Below are 15377 nucleotides of genomic sequence, written 5' to 3'. Positions count from 1 at the left end.
AATGTAAATGGATTAAATGCTCCAATCAAAATATAAAGTGGCTGAATGGATAAGAAAACAACATCCTTCCACATGTTGTCTACGAGAGACTCACTTCATATTGAAAGACACACACAGACTGACAGTTAAGGATGGAAAATGTTATTGCTTAAAAATAGAATCTAAAAAAAGAAAAAAAAAATTACTGGGAAAGCAATACTTGTGCCAGACAAAATAGACTTTAAGACAAAGGCTATAATAAGAGACAAAGAAAGACTCATTATTTCCACTTCTGAGTGTTTATCCTATGAAACCCAAAACACTAATTGGAAAAGACATATGCATCTCTATATTCAGTGTAGCATTATTTACAATAGCCAAGATATGGAGGCAAAATAAGTGTCCATCAATAAGTGAATGGATAAAGAAGAAGTGGTACATATATAAAATTGGACATTACTCAGCCATAAAAGAGAATGAAATCTTGCCATCTGCAGCAGCATGGACGGACCCAGAGGTTATTATGTTGAGTGGAGTAAGTCAGAGAAAAACAAATACCATATGATTTCCCTTATACATGAAATCTAATAAAACAAAATAAATGAACAAACAAAACAGAAATAAACTCACAGATACAGCGAACATTGGGATGGATACCAGATGGGAGGAGGTTGTGTAAAGTGAGAAAGGGACTAAGAAGCACAAATTGGTAGTTACAAAATCGTCATGGAAATTTAAGTGTAGCATAAGGAATAAAGTCAATAATATTGTAACAATTATGTGTGGTGTCAGATAGATACTAGATTTATGGAGATGGTCAATTCGTAAGTTATGTAAATATTTAAACACTATGTTGTACACCCAAAACTAATATAATAGTGTATGTCAGCTGTAATTAAAAAATTAAAATTATGAAAAATAAAATAAATAGAAATGAAGCCATAAAAAATACCTTTGAATATATTTAACCAAGAAGTTAAAAGACCTGTACACCAAAAATCATGACATCACAGAAAAAAAATTGAAGAAAATACAAATAAATGGAAGTAAATGCTGTGCTCATGGATAGGAAAAATTAACATTATTAAAATGTCCACACTACCCAAACCAATTTATAGATTGAATGCAATCTCTATCAAATACCAATGGTGTTTTTCACAGAATTGAACAAATAATCTTAAAATTTATATGGAACCTTTAAAAAGGTACCAAATAGTCACAGAAATCTTGAGAAAGAAAAACAAAGTTTGTATACATCACAACCTGATATCAAACTATATTACAAGACTATAATAATTAAAACATCATTTTACTGGCATAAAGACAGACATAGATCAATGCTACAGAATAGTGAGCCCAGAAATAAGTCCATATCTATATGGTTATTTAATTTACGACAAAATGTAAGATGTACAATGGAGTAAAGACACTCTAAAAATAAAAGGGGTCAAGAAAACTGGAGAGATACATGCAAAAAAAATGAAACTGGATCAGTTTCTTAAAAGAATAAACTCAAAATAAATTACTTAAATGTAAAATCCAAAACCATAAAATTTCTAGAAGAAAAACTCCTAGGCAGAAAATTATCTGATACTGATTTAGTAATATTTTTTTCTGATATATCTCCCTGGGCAACAGAAACAGAAGAAAACAGATACAAATGAGATTACATCAAGCTAAAAACATTTTGCACAGCAAAAGAAACCATCAGCAAAATGAAAAGACAAGCTACTGAATGTGAGAAGTTATTTGCAAATAATACATATAATAAGGTATTAATATCCAAAATTTCTAAAGAACTCATACAATTCAACACCAAAAATAACAAAAAATTTAACTAAAAAATGTACAGAGGACTTGAATTTCCATTTCTCCAAAGAGAACATACAGATGGCTAATAGACTTATGAAAATATGCTCAAGGTCACTAATTAAAAGAAAAATGCAAATTAAAACCACAATGAGATATCACCTCACACCTGTCAGAATGGTTATCATCAATAAATTAAAAAACAACAAGTGTTGGTGAGGATGTGGATAAAAGAAACACTTGTGCCCTGTTGGTGGGATTGAGAATTGGTACAGCCATTAAGGAAAATGGTTTAGAGGTTCCTAAATAAATTAAAAATAGAATTATCTATGACCCAGCAATCAAATTTCTGAGTATTTATCCAAATAAAACCAAAACATTAATTTGAAAAAATATATGCAACCCTGTGTTGACTGCAACACTTTTTATAATAACCAGGATACAGAAGCAACATCAATGTTTCTTAATAGACAATTAGATAAAGAAGTTGTGGAACATATATACGATGAAATATTAATCAGCCATAAAAAATAAAATCTTACTATTTGCAACAACATGGATGAACCCAGAGAGTCTTATGCTAAATGAAATGTCAGACAGAGAAAGACAAATGCCATATAATTTCACTTATATGTGACCAAACAAAATAAAAGACCGAACAATGAAAACATACTCAAGAACACAGAGAAAAAACTGGCAATTATCATGTTGTGGGGGCGGTGTGTGACAAGGTGAACAAAATGAAGGTATTAAGAAGTATAAATTGGTAGTTACAAAATAGTTGCAAGCGTATAAAGTACAGCATAGGTAATATAGCCAATAATATTGTAATAAACATGTATTGTGCCTGATGGCTACTTGACTAATCGAGGGGAGAGGGGGGATCTCTTTGTAAATTACATAAATGTCTAACTACTATGCTGTATACCTGAAACTAATGTAAAATAATATTAAATGTCAACTGTAATTTAAATAAAAATAAAAATAAAAATAATTATTTGTGTTCTAAAAAAGGGAGAAAATAAAATCTTCTAAAATGCTTAATTAAAACAAGAGAAGGCAAAAAAAGAGTAGAAGACAAAAATAGAAGCAGAGAACAGACAATGAATAGAAAAGAGTAACAAAATGTGGTAGATATTAATCTAACTACATCAACAGTCCCTTTAAATGTCACCGATCTAAATACATAAATTATATACAGAGAGTAAATCAAAAACCAAGACCCAACTGGATGTTTTCTACTAGAAACCCACTTTAAATATAAGGGTGCATATAAATTAAAAGTAAAGGGATAGAGAAAGATAAACCATGATAACACTAACCAAAGAAAGCAAGAGGAATTATATTAATTTCAGACAAAGTTGACTTCAGAACAAGAAAGTTATCAGGAATAAAGAGAGCTATTGTATAAGGATTAAAAGATCAATTATTCAAAAAGACATAACAATCCTTAATGTGTGTGTGCCTAAAAACCGAGTGTCAAAATACATGACAAAAAAAAAAAATTATAACATCGGAATTTCCAGTCAAGATGGCAGAGTAGAAAAATGTTGTTCTTGCCTTTTCATGTTAAAATGACAGCTAAACTCCAGAACAACTGTCATTGAGAGTTGCCTGAAGTCTAGTTGAACAGAAGTCCTCATAACTAGGGATACACAGAAGAAGCCATGTAGAGACTGGTGAAAGCTGTGGAGACACTGGACGAGCTGGTCCCATATGCATGTGTATCAGTTAAAAATCGGGAGGACTATCCCAGCTGCTGAGGAGGTCCCTGCTGAGGAGCGAGGGGCCCCAGCTCCATACTAGGCTCCCAAACCTAGGGTTCCAGTGCTGGGTAGAGAAGTCCCCATAACTTCTAGTTGTGAAAACTAGAGGAGACTGTGGCTGAGTGAGACAGAGGGAGGCTGGAGTCACAGGAATTCCTGCTAAACTTTTCCTGTGCATAAACTTTTTCGCTGATGGACTCACTTACTCTGAGATCCAGCTCTGGGACATCAACACGAAAGGTGACAGGGACAAATGGGAAGGAACTGAGTTATCTGGCTTTAGGGAGAAGGCTGAAGGAGTAGCTTTCTCCCAGACGGAAGTATTGGTAAAAGCAATTTTTTTCTTTGTTGAGCCCTCCCCTCACCCAGGCGGCAGACTCAAGTGGCCCACTATATCTGAGTCTCCAACAACCTGACTAATACCATTCACCCTCTCTGGTGATTCCCTGAGTCTCCACCCAACTCAAATTGAGGGCCCATCCAAGGTGCTTCCAGCGGCTTTTCCATACAAATGGCCTGTCTTGGCTCATACTGTGAACTTTCCTAAAATCCTCAAAGGTTGACAACCCCCAAACAAGTAGCATTTGGCCTTAGCATGCCCTGTACCTCTTGCTAAGAAGCCCCAAGCCTGCAATTAGCAGTAGCCAGCCTCATTTTGTAACTTAGCTCTCCTGTGAACCTTCAAGTGCAGTACAAGAGACAGTCATCTGCAGATCATTTTTAGCTCAAACCAAATGTCCCTGGGCACAGCACAGGCAGTGCCTGATCTTGGCCTACAACAGAGTGCCTCTCAAGAGGTTCCAGAACTAACAAACCTGATGGCTAGCTTCAGACCACACCGGAGCACCAACCAACCACCTCCACAAAGGACACACTCAAAGGACAGACTGGGCAGGCAATAGTGCTTACCTATAGCAAACCCTGCCCTATAGGGTTAGCTCCTGCACAATAGCTCCTCCACTGTAGTCACCAGCCAGCACTCACAACCAATCAGACTAAAGGTCAAACCCTCCCATTGATGTGCCAAAAGCAATCAAGGCTCAACTACTACAGGAGGGCACACACGACTTACACAAGTGTCATTCCTGGAGCACCTGGCACACTTGACCAGGGAGACTGTGCCACTGGACCCTGCAGCACATCTATGACATAAGGCCACTATACTATTCCAGGAGACATAGCAAACCTACCTAATACACAGAAACAAACACAGAGAAGTAGCCAAAATGAGGAGACAAAGAAACATGTCCTAAATAGAACAAAACAAAGCTCCAGAAAAAGAACTAAACAAAATGAAGACAATCTACAAGATGCAGAGTTCAAAACACTGGTTATAAGAATGCTCAATGACCACAGTGAGAACTTTAACAAAGAGATAGAAAACTTAAAAATGGAGATATAAAACATAAAGAAGAATCAGAAATGAAAAATATAATAATTGAAATGAAGAACACATTAGAGAAAATAAATGGCAGATTAAATCAGTGATTCAGAAAATAAAGTAGCAGAAAACACCCAATCAGAACAGCCAGAAGAAAAAAGTATTCAGAAAAATGCAGATAGTTTAAGGGTATTTTGAAACAACATTATTCTTAACAACATTCACATTATAGAGGTACCAGAAGTAGAAAAGAGAGAGGGAGGAATTGAGACCTTATTCAAAGAAATAATAATGGAAAACTTCCATAACTTGAAGAAGGAAATAGACATGCAAGACCAAGAAGTACATAGAATCCCAAACAAGATAAACCCAAAGAGGTCAACACCAACACGCATCATAGTTAAAATGACAAAGGTTAGACAAAAAGACGATCTTAAAAGCAGTGAGAGAAAAGCAGTTAGTTACCTACAAAGGAGCTTCTATAAGACTGTCAGATGATTTCTTAACAGAAATTTTGCAGGCTAGAAAAGATTGGCACAAAATATTCAAAATGATGATAAGCAAGGACCTATAACCGAGATTACTCTATGCAGCAAAGCTGTCATTTATAATTGAAGGACAGATAAAGAGCTTCCCAGACAAGAAAAAACTAAAGAAGTTCATCACCACTAAGTGAATATTATGAGAAATGTTATATGGGCTTCTTGTAGAAGGAAAGAAAAAGGTCAAAATATGAATAATTAAATGGCAATAACTACATATCTATCAATAACTACTTTAAATGTAAATGGTTTAAATGCTCTAATTAAAGGACATATGATGGCTGAATGAGTAAGAAAACAAAACCTTTACATATGCTGCCTACAAGAGACTCACTTCAGAACAAAAGACACTCACAGATTGAAAGTAAATTAAAAAAAAAGATATCTCATAACTGACTACTATGTTACAAAAACAAAGAATAAAGTTGGATTAGCAATATTTATATCAGGCAAATAGACTTTAAAATAAAGGCCATAATAAGAGACAAGGAAGGGCCTAGTTATTCCACTTCTGGTTATTTATTCAAAGAAACTCAAAACACCACTTAAAAGGGACATGAGAATCCATATATTAATTGCAGCATTATTTACAATAGCCAAGATATGTAAGGAACCTAAGTAAGTGTCCATCAATAGATGATTGGTTAACAAAGAAGTTTCATACACATACAATGGAATAATTCTCAGTCATAAAAAAAGAATGAAATCTTGCCATCTGTGAAAATATGGATAGGCCTAAAGGGTATGATGCTAAGTGAAATTAGTCAGAGAACACAGATATCATATGATTTCACTTATGTTGACTCTAAATAGCTAAATAAATGAACAAATAAAACAAAAGCAAATTTATAGATACAGAGAACATTTTGATGGTTGTCAGATGGGAGGGGTGTTCAGGGGGTAGGTAAAAAAGGGGAAGGGAGTAAGAAGTACAAATTGATAGTTACAAAATAGTCATGAGATATAAAATATAGCATAGGGGATATAGTCAATAACATTGTCAGATGAGTATGAGATTTATTGAGTTTATCACTTCATAAATTATGTAAATGTCTATAAATATGTTGTACACCTGAAACTAATATATATTGTATGTCAACTGCAATTGAAAAAAACATTTAAAAAATAAATAGAATAATCACATTCCATGATCAAGTGCAATTTATTCCAGGAAAGCGAAGATGGTTTAATATCTGCAAATCAATCAATGCTGTACTCAACATTAATAAAACCAATGATAAAATCAAGTGATTATATTAATAGATGCAGAAAAAGCATCTGACAAAATTCAATGCCCATTTATGGTAAAAAAAAAAAAATCTCTCAACAAAGTGGGTATACAGGAAACATACCTATACATAATAAAGACTATATATGAGTGACCTATATTTAACATAGTAGTCAGTTATGAAAAGCCTAAAGCTTTTCCTCTAAGATCTGGGACAAAGATGCCCACTTTCATCATTGTTTTTAATATAGTATTGGAAGTCCTAGCCATATAAATCAGACAAGAAAAAGAAATAAAAAGCATCTAAATTGGAAAGAAGTAGTAAAATTCTCTATTTGCAGATGATATGATGCTATGTTTAGAAAACTTTAAGGACTCCACCCAAAAACTAATTAATGAGTTCAGTAAAGTTGCAAGATACAAAATTAATATACAAAATTATTTTCATTTCTATAAACTAATAACTTAGAAGAAGAAGTTAAAGGGAAAATCCAATTTGCAATTGCATTATAAAGAATAAAATACTTAGGAATAAATTTAACTAAGGAGTTGAAAGACCTATTCTCTAAAAATTATAAGATGTTGATGAAAGAAAATAAAGATGATACAAATAAATGAAAGAATATACGGTGCTCATGAATTGGAATAATTAAGGTCATTGAAATATCCATACTACCCAAAGTAATCTACAGATTCAATGCAATCCCCATCAAAATACCAATGCATCTTTCTCAGAACTAGAACAAATAATCCTAAAAGTTATATAGAACCATAAAGGAGCTCGAATAGCCACAGAAATCTTGAGAAAGAACAAAATTAAAATTATCACACTTCCTGAATTCAAATTATACTACAAATCTATAGTAATCAAAAAGTATGGTACTTGCATAAAAACAGATATGCAGGTCAATGCAATGGAATAAAGAACCCAGAAATATGGTCAATTAATGTACAAAAAGAGCCAAGAATATACAATGGGGGAAATAACAGTCTTTACAATAAGTGTTGTTGGGAAAACTTGACAGATATATGCAAAAAAAAAGATGACTCTGGACTACTCTCTTACACTATATACAAAATAAACTCAAAATAGATTAAAGATTTAAATGAAAGAGCTATAACCATAAAACTCCTAGAAGAAAATATAGGCTATAAATTCCTTGACAGTGGTCTTAGCAATATCTTGTTGGATATGTGTTTTCAGACAAAGGCAGTAAAAGAAAAGAAACTAATGGGAATACATCATTCTAAAAGTTTTTGCACAGCAAAGGAAACCATTAACAAAACGAAAAGATAAGCTACTGAATGGAAAAAGATATTTGCAAATATGATATATCTGATAAGGGTTTAATATCCCAAATGCATATGGAACTCATACAACTCAACATCAAAAAACAATCGGATTAAAAAATGGACAGAGAACCCAATTAGGCATTTCTCCAAAAAAGACATACAGATGGTTAACAGACATATGAAAAGATGCTCAACATCACTAATTGTCAGAGAAATTAAATTAAAACCACAGTGAGATATCATTTCCCACCTGGAAGAATGGCTATTATCCAAAAGACAGAAAATAATAAGTGTTTGTGAGAATGTAGAGAAAAAGGAATCTTCCCACATTTCTGGTGAGATTGTAAATTGGTACAGCCACTATGTAAAACAGTAGGTAGTTTCCTCCAAAATTTAAAAATAGAACTACCATATGAACCAATAATTTCACATCTAGGTATTTATCCAATATAAACAGAAACATTAATTTGAAAAGATGTATGCAACCCTATGTTCATTAAAGCATTATTTATAATAGACAAGATATGGAAGCAAACTAGGTATCTATCAATAGATGAATGGATAAAAAAGAAGTGATAGCAATAAAAAAAATAAAATCTTGCTATTTGTGACAACACGGATGGACCTAAAGGGTATTATGCTAAGTAAAATAAGTCAGCAAAAAACAAATATCATAGCATTCCACTTATGAGTGGAATCTAAAAAAACAAAACCAATGAACAAACAACACAAAACAGAAGCAGATTCTTAGATACAAAGAACAAACTGCTAGATGGGTGAAAAAGATGGAGAAGAATAAGAGGTACAAACTTCCAGTTATAAAATAAATAATCCATCGGAATATAATGTACAGCACAGGAAATATAGTCCATAATAATATCATAATAACTTTGTAAGGTGACAGATGGTTACCAGACTTACTGTGGTGATCACATCGTAAGCTACATAAATGTCAAATAACTATGTTATATACCTGAAACTAATATAATCTGTGTCAACTGTACTTTAACAAAACTTTTATAAATAAATAAACAAACAAACAAACAAATAAAATTGTGGCAAAGAAGATGTACTAGGGAATTCAAACACCAATGTAAAATGTAGGTCTTTTACTCTGTAAATTTAATGTCCATTTAAAATAACTACTGCTAGATATATAAAAACATGAAGATAGTAATTTCATAACAAAATAGGCACACACTTCCTCTTACCTATTATGATGATTAATATGAATATCCAAGAAGTACACAAGAGGAGCATCTACAGCTTTCACAGGAAATGTTGGAATACTTATTGTGCCACTAGCTACAAGACAGGGATTTGAGGACATAGGATAAGTTAAGAGAAAGCAATTCTATGATCCTCTCATTGATACTGATTAAACAATAATGTATTGTTTTACATGTAACCTTCTTTGTCAGGAAAGACAAGCAAAGAATTTTCCTCAGTCATCTGCTTGCTTAAAAGTACAGTTTTTCTTATCTGTGGAGAACTATGTTTTACATTTCTGTCTAGAAAAATGCAAACAAGTGAGTCCTAGAGCAAAGTAAGCCTGAAACTTTGCTGGAGGCAAAAATGACAAAACTTAAGGTGTCCTATTTTGGGCATATCATGAGAAGGTAGGATTCTTTGGCAAAGACGATAGTGCCGGGTAAAATAGAAAGCAGCAAGAATGGTGGAAGACCAAATATGAGATTTATTGAGTCCATAAAAGAAGTCATAGGCATGAGTCTACAGTAAGAAAGTAGGGTTGCTGAGGAAAGGACATGGTTGACATTACTCATTCATAGGGTAGCCAGGAATTGGAGCTGACTTAATGGCACATAAAACACACAGTCCAGAAGGAAAGAAAAAAAGTACAAAATATGATGATTAATAGCTGGAGTATATTTTGTTTCCACACTCTAAACCAGAAGTCTTTAACTATCTTCCCAACACATATCCCCTTCTAAACCCTTATTACATAACACTTAACCCTGCTTCTGCAATCTGCCTGTTCCCACATCCACACATATGCACAACTGATTCGGTATATATCCAAGTTCTGTAAGTGAGTGGACTGACCATCAATTTATTCTGGTTTGAAAAGATGAGCTGGGCTCATGAAAATTCTCTTTTGGTGGTGATTTATAAACATGGCTTAGGGAGCTTTTTATGTTTGGTAATAGTTCGACTAGCATGAGTCCTACATGTATTTTTTAAAATACTATATAATAGTACTCAATTATAAAATCACTTGTGCCTTTTTTTTTATAGCACAGGTGTAATCTATATCTATTCTACGGCAATTGTTCCTCCCCTTTGAATCAAATGTGATATTCCTATTTTACTAGGAATTGTCCATTTCCTCTAAATTTTCATGGTATTGGTAAAATAAGAAGACCACTGCATCATTTTTGAACTGTCTGACTGTATATATTAACATTTAATAATACAGATATCATTTAAGTGTTCAATCCTCACTTCCAAGAATCTTGTTATTATAAATAAGAGCGATAATATATAAAAGTATGCGGATAAGGATGTTTATTATACCATGTTGTGTTGTGACAATAAAATAACTAAAAGCAGCTTTAATGCTCAACAATAAAAATGGCTTAATATATTTTAAATGTTATCTAAAAGCATAGATTAATGGGTACAGAGTTTCAGTTTGGCAAGATAAACAGTCTTGGAGATAGTGATGTTTGTTGCACAACAGTGTGAATGTGCTTGATGCCACTGAATTGTACACTTAAAAATTGTTAAGAAGGTAAATTTTTACGTGCTTCTAACCACAATTAGAAAGTGTCTACCAGAAGGGAGGGGTGGTGGGAATGGGTGAAAAAGGGAAGGAAATATGGTCAATAATATTGTGATGTTTGCACAGTGACAGATGATTATTAGAATTAGTGGAGTGATCACATTGTAAGGTATAAAAATGTCAAATCACAATATTGTACACCTGAAACTTATATAACTAATAAAATTGTATAAGGACTGTACTTAAATAAAGAAATGAAGATAAAAATAAAGCATGCAATTTTCATTTTTAAAAATTATTTTATTTTTTGTTCCAGGTCAGGTGAAATGCCTATAGCTCAAGATTTTTAACCAGAGAATGTGGTATGTGGGTATTTTCCCTGTATGAGACATATGTTCAGTAAACAGGCCTTGGTAAGGAGATAGTCTGAGACTATCTGCCAAGTGGGTGATACTCCTACCTTATTTCAAAACATTATAACAGAAAATACTTTGATTCACCATCATATATGCTATAGAAAACTCTAAATATACTGGATTGTGAATACATAGCAATTGCATAAATTCACATGTAGTATTTTATGGATTTATTTTAAACTTATAGGATCTAATTAAAGAGTACCCTAAGGAGACACCTAATTAAGCCTAAATATGTATAAAGTTGTTATATTATTATGATTTTTATTTCTCAGATTTGTTCACAGTTGAATACCTTTTAAATTCATACCTTTTAAATTCAACATAGATTTAGTTCATCAGACAAATGAAAAAGGAAACACATGTTGAACTGCTTTTATAAAAGTGTTTTTCTTAATTTCCAACAAATCCTGTATGGTTGTAAAAGTATGAATTATAGCTACCAACTTGAATAAGTATCTAAACTATAGTTTTAATATTTAAAAATACTGAAATGTTGCTTAAAGAATGAGGTATTCTGGTTTATTAACAATTTAGCATGAATCTCATTCCATTGTAAACTATGTTAAAACTTTTCCAGTTTTGGCCACTTTCTCACTTTAATAAGTACCTTCTAATAAACACAATTTAATCTTTCTTTGATAATTAATCTTATCAAAGTGACTGTAGGATTATCATTCAAGGCATAAGTGCTCATGGCTCAAGATAAAATTTTTAGAAATAGGGGAAAAATTGCTACTGTCTCCAAAACTTACTGTAGAAATGCCTGTTTATACTACATTCTTAACATCAAATTGTTTTCTTACCATTATCCTCTCTGTCTAAAAAAGAAAATGAGCCAAGTTCTAGGTAATAAAGATTTTACTTTATAATATTTTGTTGTCGTCCCAGATGTCATTCAAGAGAGCAGCAAATTTACTAACATTGTGAAGTCCCAGTAACTTGCACAGCTGAGATTTTTAATTGGAAACACAGGATCAAGTGCCTGGTAGGACAAGGATGAAAAATAAATTCCCAACTGCTCTTCTTCCACTCATGCTGACACATTACTATCAACTGTAAATAACAATGTGTGATAGGATGAACTTCATGCAAAATGTTTCTCACATTTAGAAAGACCCAAATATGCTTCAACCAACTGCCTTAGGAATCTGGGAGGGGATTTTTAATGGATTTAATATATGAATCATATTAACATAGACTGTAAACTTGCTTTTAATATATAATAAAAATGACAAAAAATGACAAAGATTGAGACTTTTCTCAATCTAAATATTAAAATGATTCAACAAATTATATGTGAAAATGCTTTCCTTTTTTCCATAATCTGCTGCTTATGAAGGAGGGAACACTACAATTTATTTCAAAGCAATTATATATATATTTTTTTTTATTTTTGCTCTAATAAAAAGGTCACTATAGTTTCGAATATTTACAGTACAATGGCCTCAAAATGGCTGGTAAGTGTAAAGAGGAGGTTATTTTGAAAATAATTACTTTTAACAACCCACTTCTAACTATAATCTTAGAGGAACTATGTATAAATGAATTGGAATATGGGTATTTAGATGGTTACATAAATGACTTTAAAATATTGATCTGATTCATTAATAATACTGTGGAAATTATTTTCCTAGATTTATGTTGTTTTTTAATATAACATTTCCAGTAAAACAATATTTTTAAATAAGAAAAATAAAAACAGTCAAAAGTTAATTTAAAAGCTTATTGTTAATTCAGCTTAGCAGGAAAGATGGTTAAAAATTGTGTTCAAAATAAAATGAACAAAGCAAGTGTTTGCAAGTGTTTCTATATGTTGGTCACTGTAGTCATATTGTAAGACCAGTTTTTATTAGTCTACCTCCATAATATTTTTTGTTTGTATTTGTTTTCCTCAGTCTCCATGCCCTAGTTAAGCAAGAATCCTAGAAAGCAAGCACAAGAGTTCAATTTTTAAAATTATTAAATATTTGAGCAAATAATGAGGTTAAATTGTCATCTTTAGTCAACAGTAGTCTAAAAGAAAAAAAATGCAATGGTGTAAAGTTGACAGCTCATGTAGAAATTAGTAATTAATTGTGTAAAGTGCCTATATCTTTATGTGCTTGTTTCATCTGCGAACGTTAATTATGTATTTTGCATTGATTTTGCAGCTTTTATCTCTTTAACTAAGATTTCGTAATTTGTGATTATAGAGGTAGCATCTTCAATATTTTGTGGCACTAAGTACCTTTAAAAGCCATTTTATGACTCTGCAATCATTAAAGCCTTAGTATTACTGGAGCAGTGAAAAGAACTCTGCCTACTACCTGGGGATAATGCTACCATTATGCTGGAATTTAATGGAGTAAGGATAAAGGCCAAAGACAACATGGCCCTGTGTTTTATTCGACCCCGTGATCGTAAAGCACTGGACTGGGAGTCCAGGACAGCTGTCGAGTCTGACTTTCTAATGCACTCAAGAAAAGTATGCAAGCTATATCCTATTTCCTAAACAGAAATGATTTAGGAAATCAGTTAAAAAAATAAAATATAAAAAACCTTATGAGAGTTCTTTCCGCCTAAGTTGTCACCTCCTCTGATTTTTGGATCAGCAGACTAAAAATAATATTTTAAAATAATTAATAAATAAAACTTCAATAATAAGAACAAATCTAAAAACCATTTTTTTTCTTTTTTCTCTCTCTCTCTCTCTCTCTCTCTCTTTTTTTTTTAAATCTTGGCACAGAGAAGCGGGAAGTTACTTAGCACGGTTCCGGGTTTCCTCGCGCCCCGCCCTACCACAGCTACAGGCTTTTCGTCCCTGGGTCGGTTTGTCTTGCGGAGAGCAATCCCTGTCCATCGGTCAGAGCTCTGCCCGCCCGCCGCGCATCTGTCCTTCTCTTCTGACTCCGCCCCGCATCTGTCCGGAACCGCCTCGCGTCTGAGCTGACCCAGTGCGCGTCTGCCAGTCAGTCCCTCCGGACCTGCCGCGAGTCTCAGGCTGCCGAAATCACCGCGCGTCACTCGGTCCGTACCCAGTGGGCATCTTGGGTATCTGGGCGGTCTCCGGTTCCCCGCGCGTGTGTCTGTCTGTCTGTCTCTGTCTGATCCGCCGCCTGCAGCCTGCCGGCCCAAAGCACCAAGTGCAGTCAGCTTTCGCTGACGTTCAGTGTGTGTAGCGGCCTTACTTAGCTGGGAGACCGCCTGAGACCGGCCAGGCAGCCGGCGGAGGAATACACGTTCGGCGCCCCTGCCCTTGTTGATGTAATTTTAAGCCAACAGGAGCTCGAGGCCTATATTTATGCAGAAAACGGATTGCGAGGCCTTGGTCTGCAATGCTAGATATGGGGAGCCGCTTGATGATTTCTTACAATTTAACAGAGAAAGGGAAATTTCTTTCCTACTGCTGGCTTTTGAAACATTTTAAATCTGAATGGGTGGAAATTGTAAATCCCTAAGGTACAAGAGATTTGTTATTAGGGTGCCTTTTTGTCTGATGCGTTCTGAGCCTACTGACCAGGTGTTTCTGAACTTCATTTTCTCAGCCTCAACAGGGTTTCTGAGTCTGCTTTTTAGCTTCCTTCGCCTTGGCGTTTTTCTATTCGTGAACAGCTGCTTGGCCCATACCTTAGAGAAAGCAGCCTTTTTTTTTTTTTTCTCTCTCTCTCTCAACAGAATCTCCTCTCTGTGCTCAGAGAGATGGGGAGTGGGGAGCCTAATCCTGCTGGCAAGAAAAAGAAGTACCTCAAGGCTGCCTTGTACGTGGGTGACTTGGACCCAGATGTCACCGAGGACATGCTATATAAAAAGTTCAGGCCTGCTGGCCCCCTGCGCTTCACCCGAATCTGCCGTGACCCGGTGACCCGCAGCCCCCTGGGCTATGGCTATGTTAACTTCCGTTTTCCTGCGGATGCAGAGTGGGCCCTGAATACCATGAATTTTGATTTGATTAATGGCAAACCATTCCGCCTCATGTGGTCTCAGCCAGATGACCGCTTAAGAAAATCTGGAGTAGGAAATATATTCATCAAAAACCTGGACAAATCCATAGACAATAGGGCCCTTTTTTATTTATTTTCTGCTTTTGGAAACATTCTCTCTTGCAAAGTAGTATGCGATGACAATGGCTCTAAGGGTTATGCCTATGTGCACTTTGACAGCCTGGCGGCTGCCAACAGAGCCATCTGGCACATGAATGGAGTGCGGCTCAACAATCGCCAAGTTTATGTTGGCCGATT

At 34.4% G+C, this 15377-nt stretch overlaps 1 protein-coding gene across 1 annotated transcript in view; it reads left to right on the top strand.

Annotated features, from left to right (window-relative positions):
- The first annotated feature begins 13965 nt into the window (after nt 1-13965).
- Nucleotides 13966-15377, top strand: part of PABPC5 (poly(A) binding protein cytoplasmic 5) — a 3489-nt gene continuing 2077 nt past the window's right edge. Inside the window, exons 1-2 of the mRNA XM_006903844.3 lie at nt 13966-14166; nt 14815-15374. Of these exons, the coding sequence (XP_006903906.1) occupies nt 14839-15374 (536 nt within the window). The 5' untranslated portion in view covers nt 13966-14166; nt 14815-14838. The remainder of the gene's footprint in view (nt 14167-14814; nt 15375-15377) is intronic.

Source organism: Pteropus alecto, unplaced genomic scaffold (genome assembly GCF_000325575.1).
Source record: "Pteropus alecto unplaced genomic scaffold, ASM32557v1 scaffold2400, whole genome shotgun sequence".
Classification (NCBI taxonomy): Eukaryota; Metazoa; Chordata; class Mammalia; order Chiroptera; family Pteropodidae; genus Pteropus; species Pteropus alecto.
Note: the sequence above shows the minus strand (reverse complement) of the source record. Positions and strands in the feature narration are given on the sequence as shown.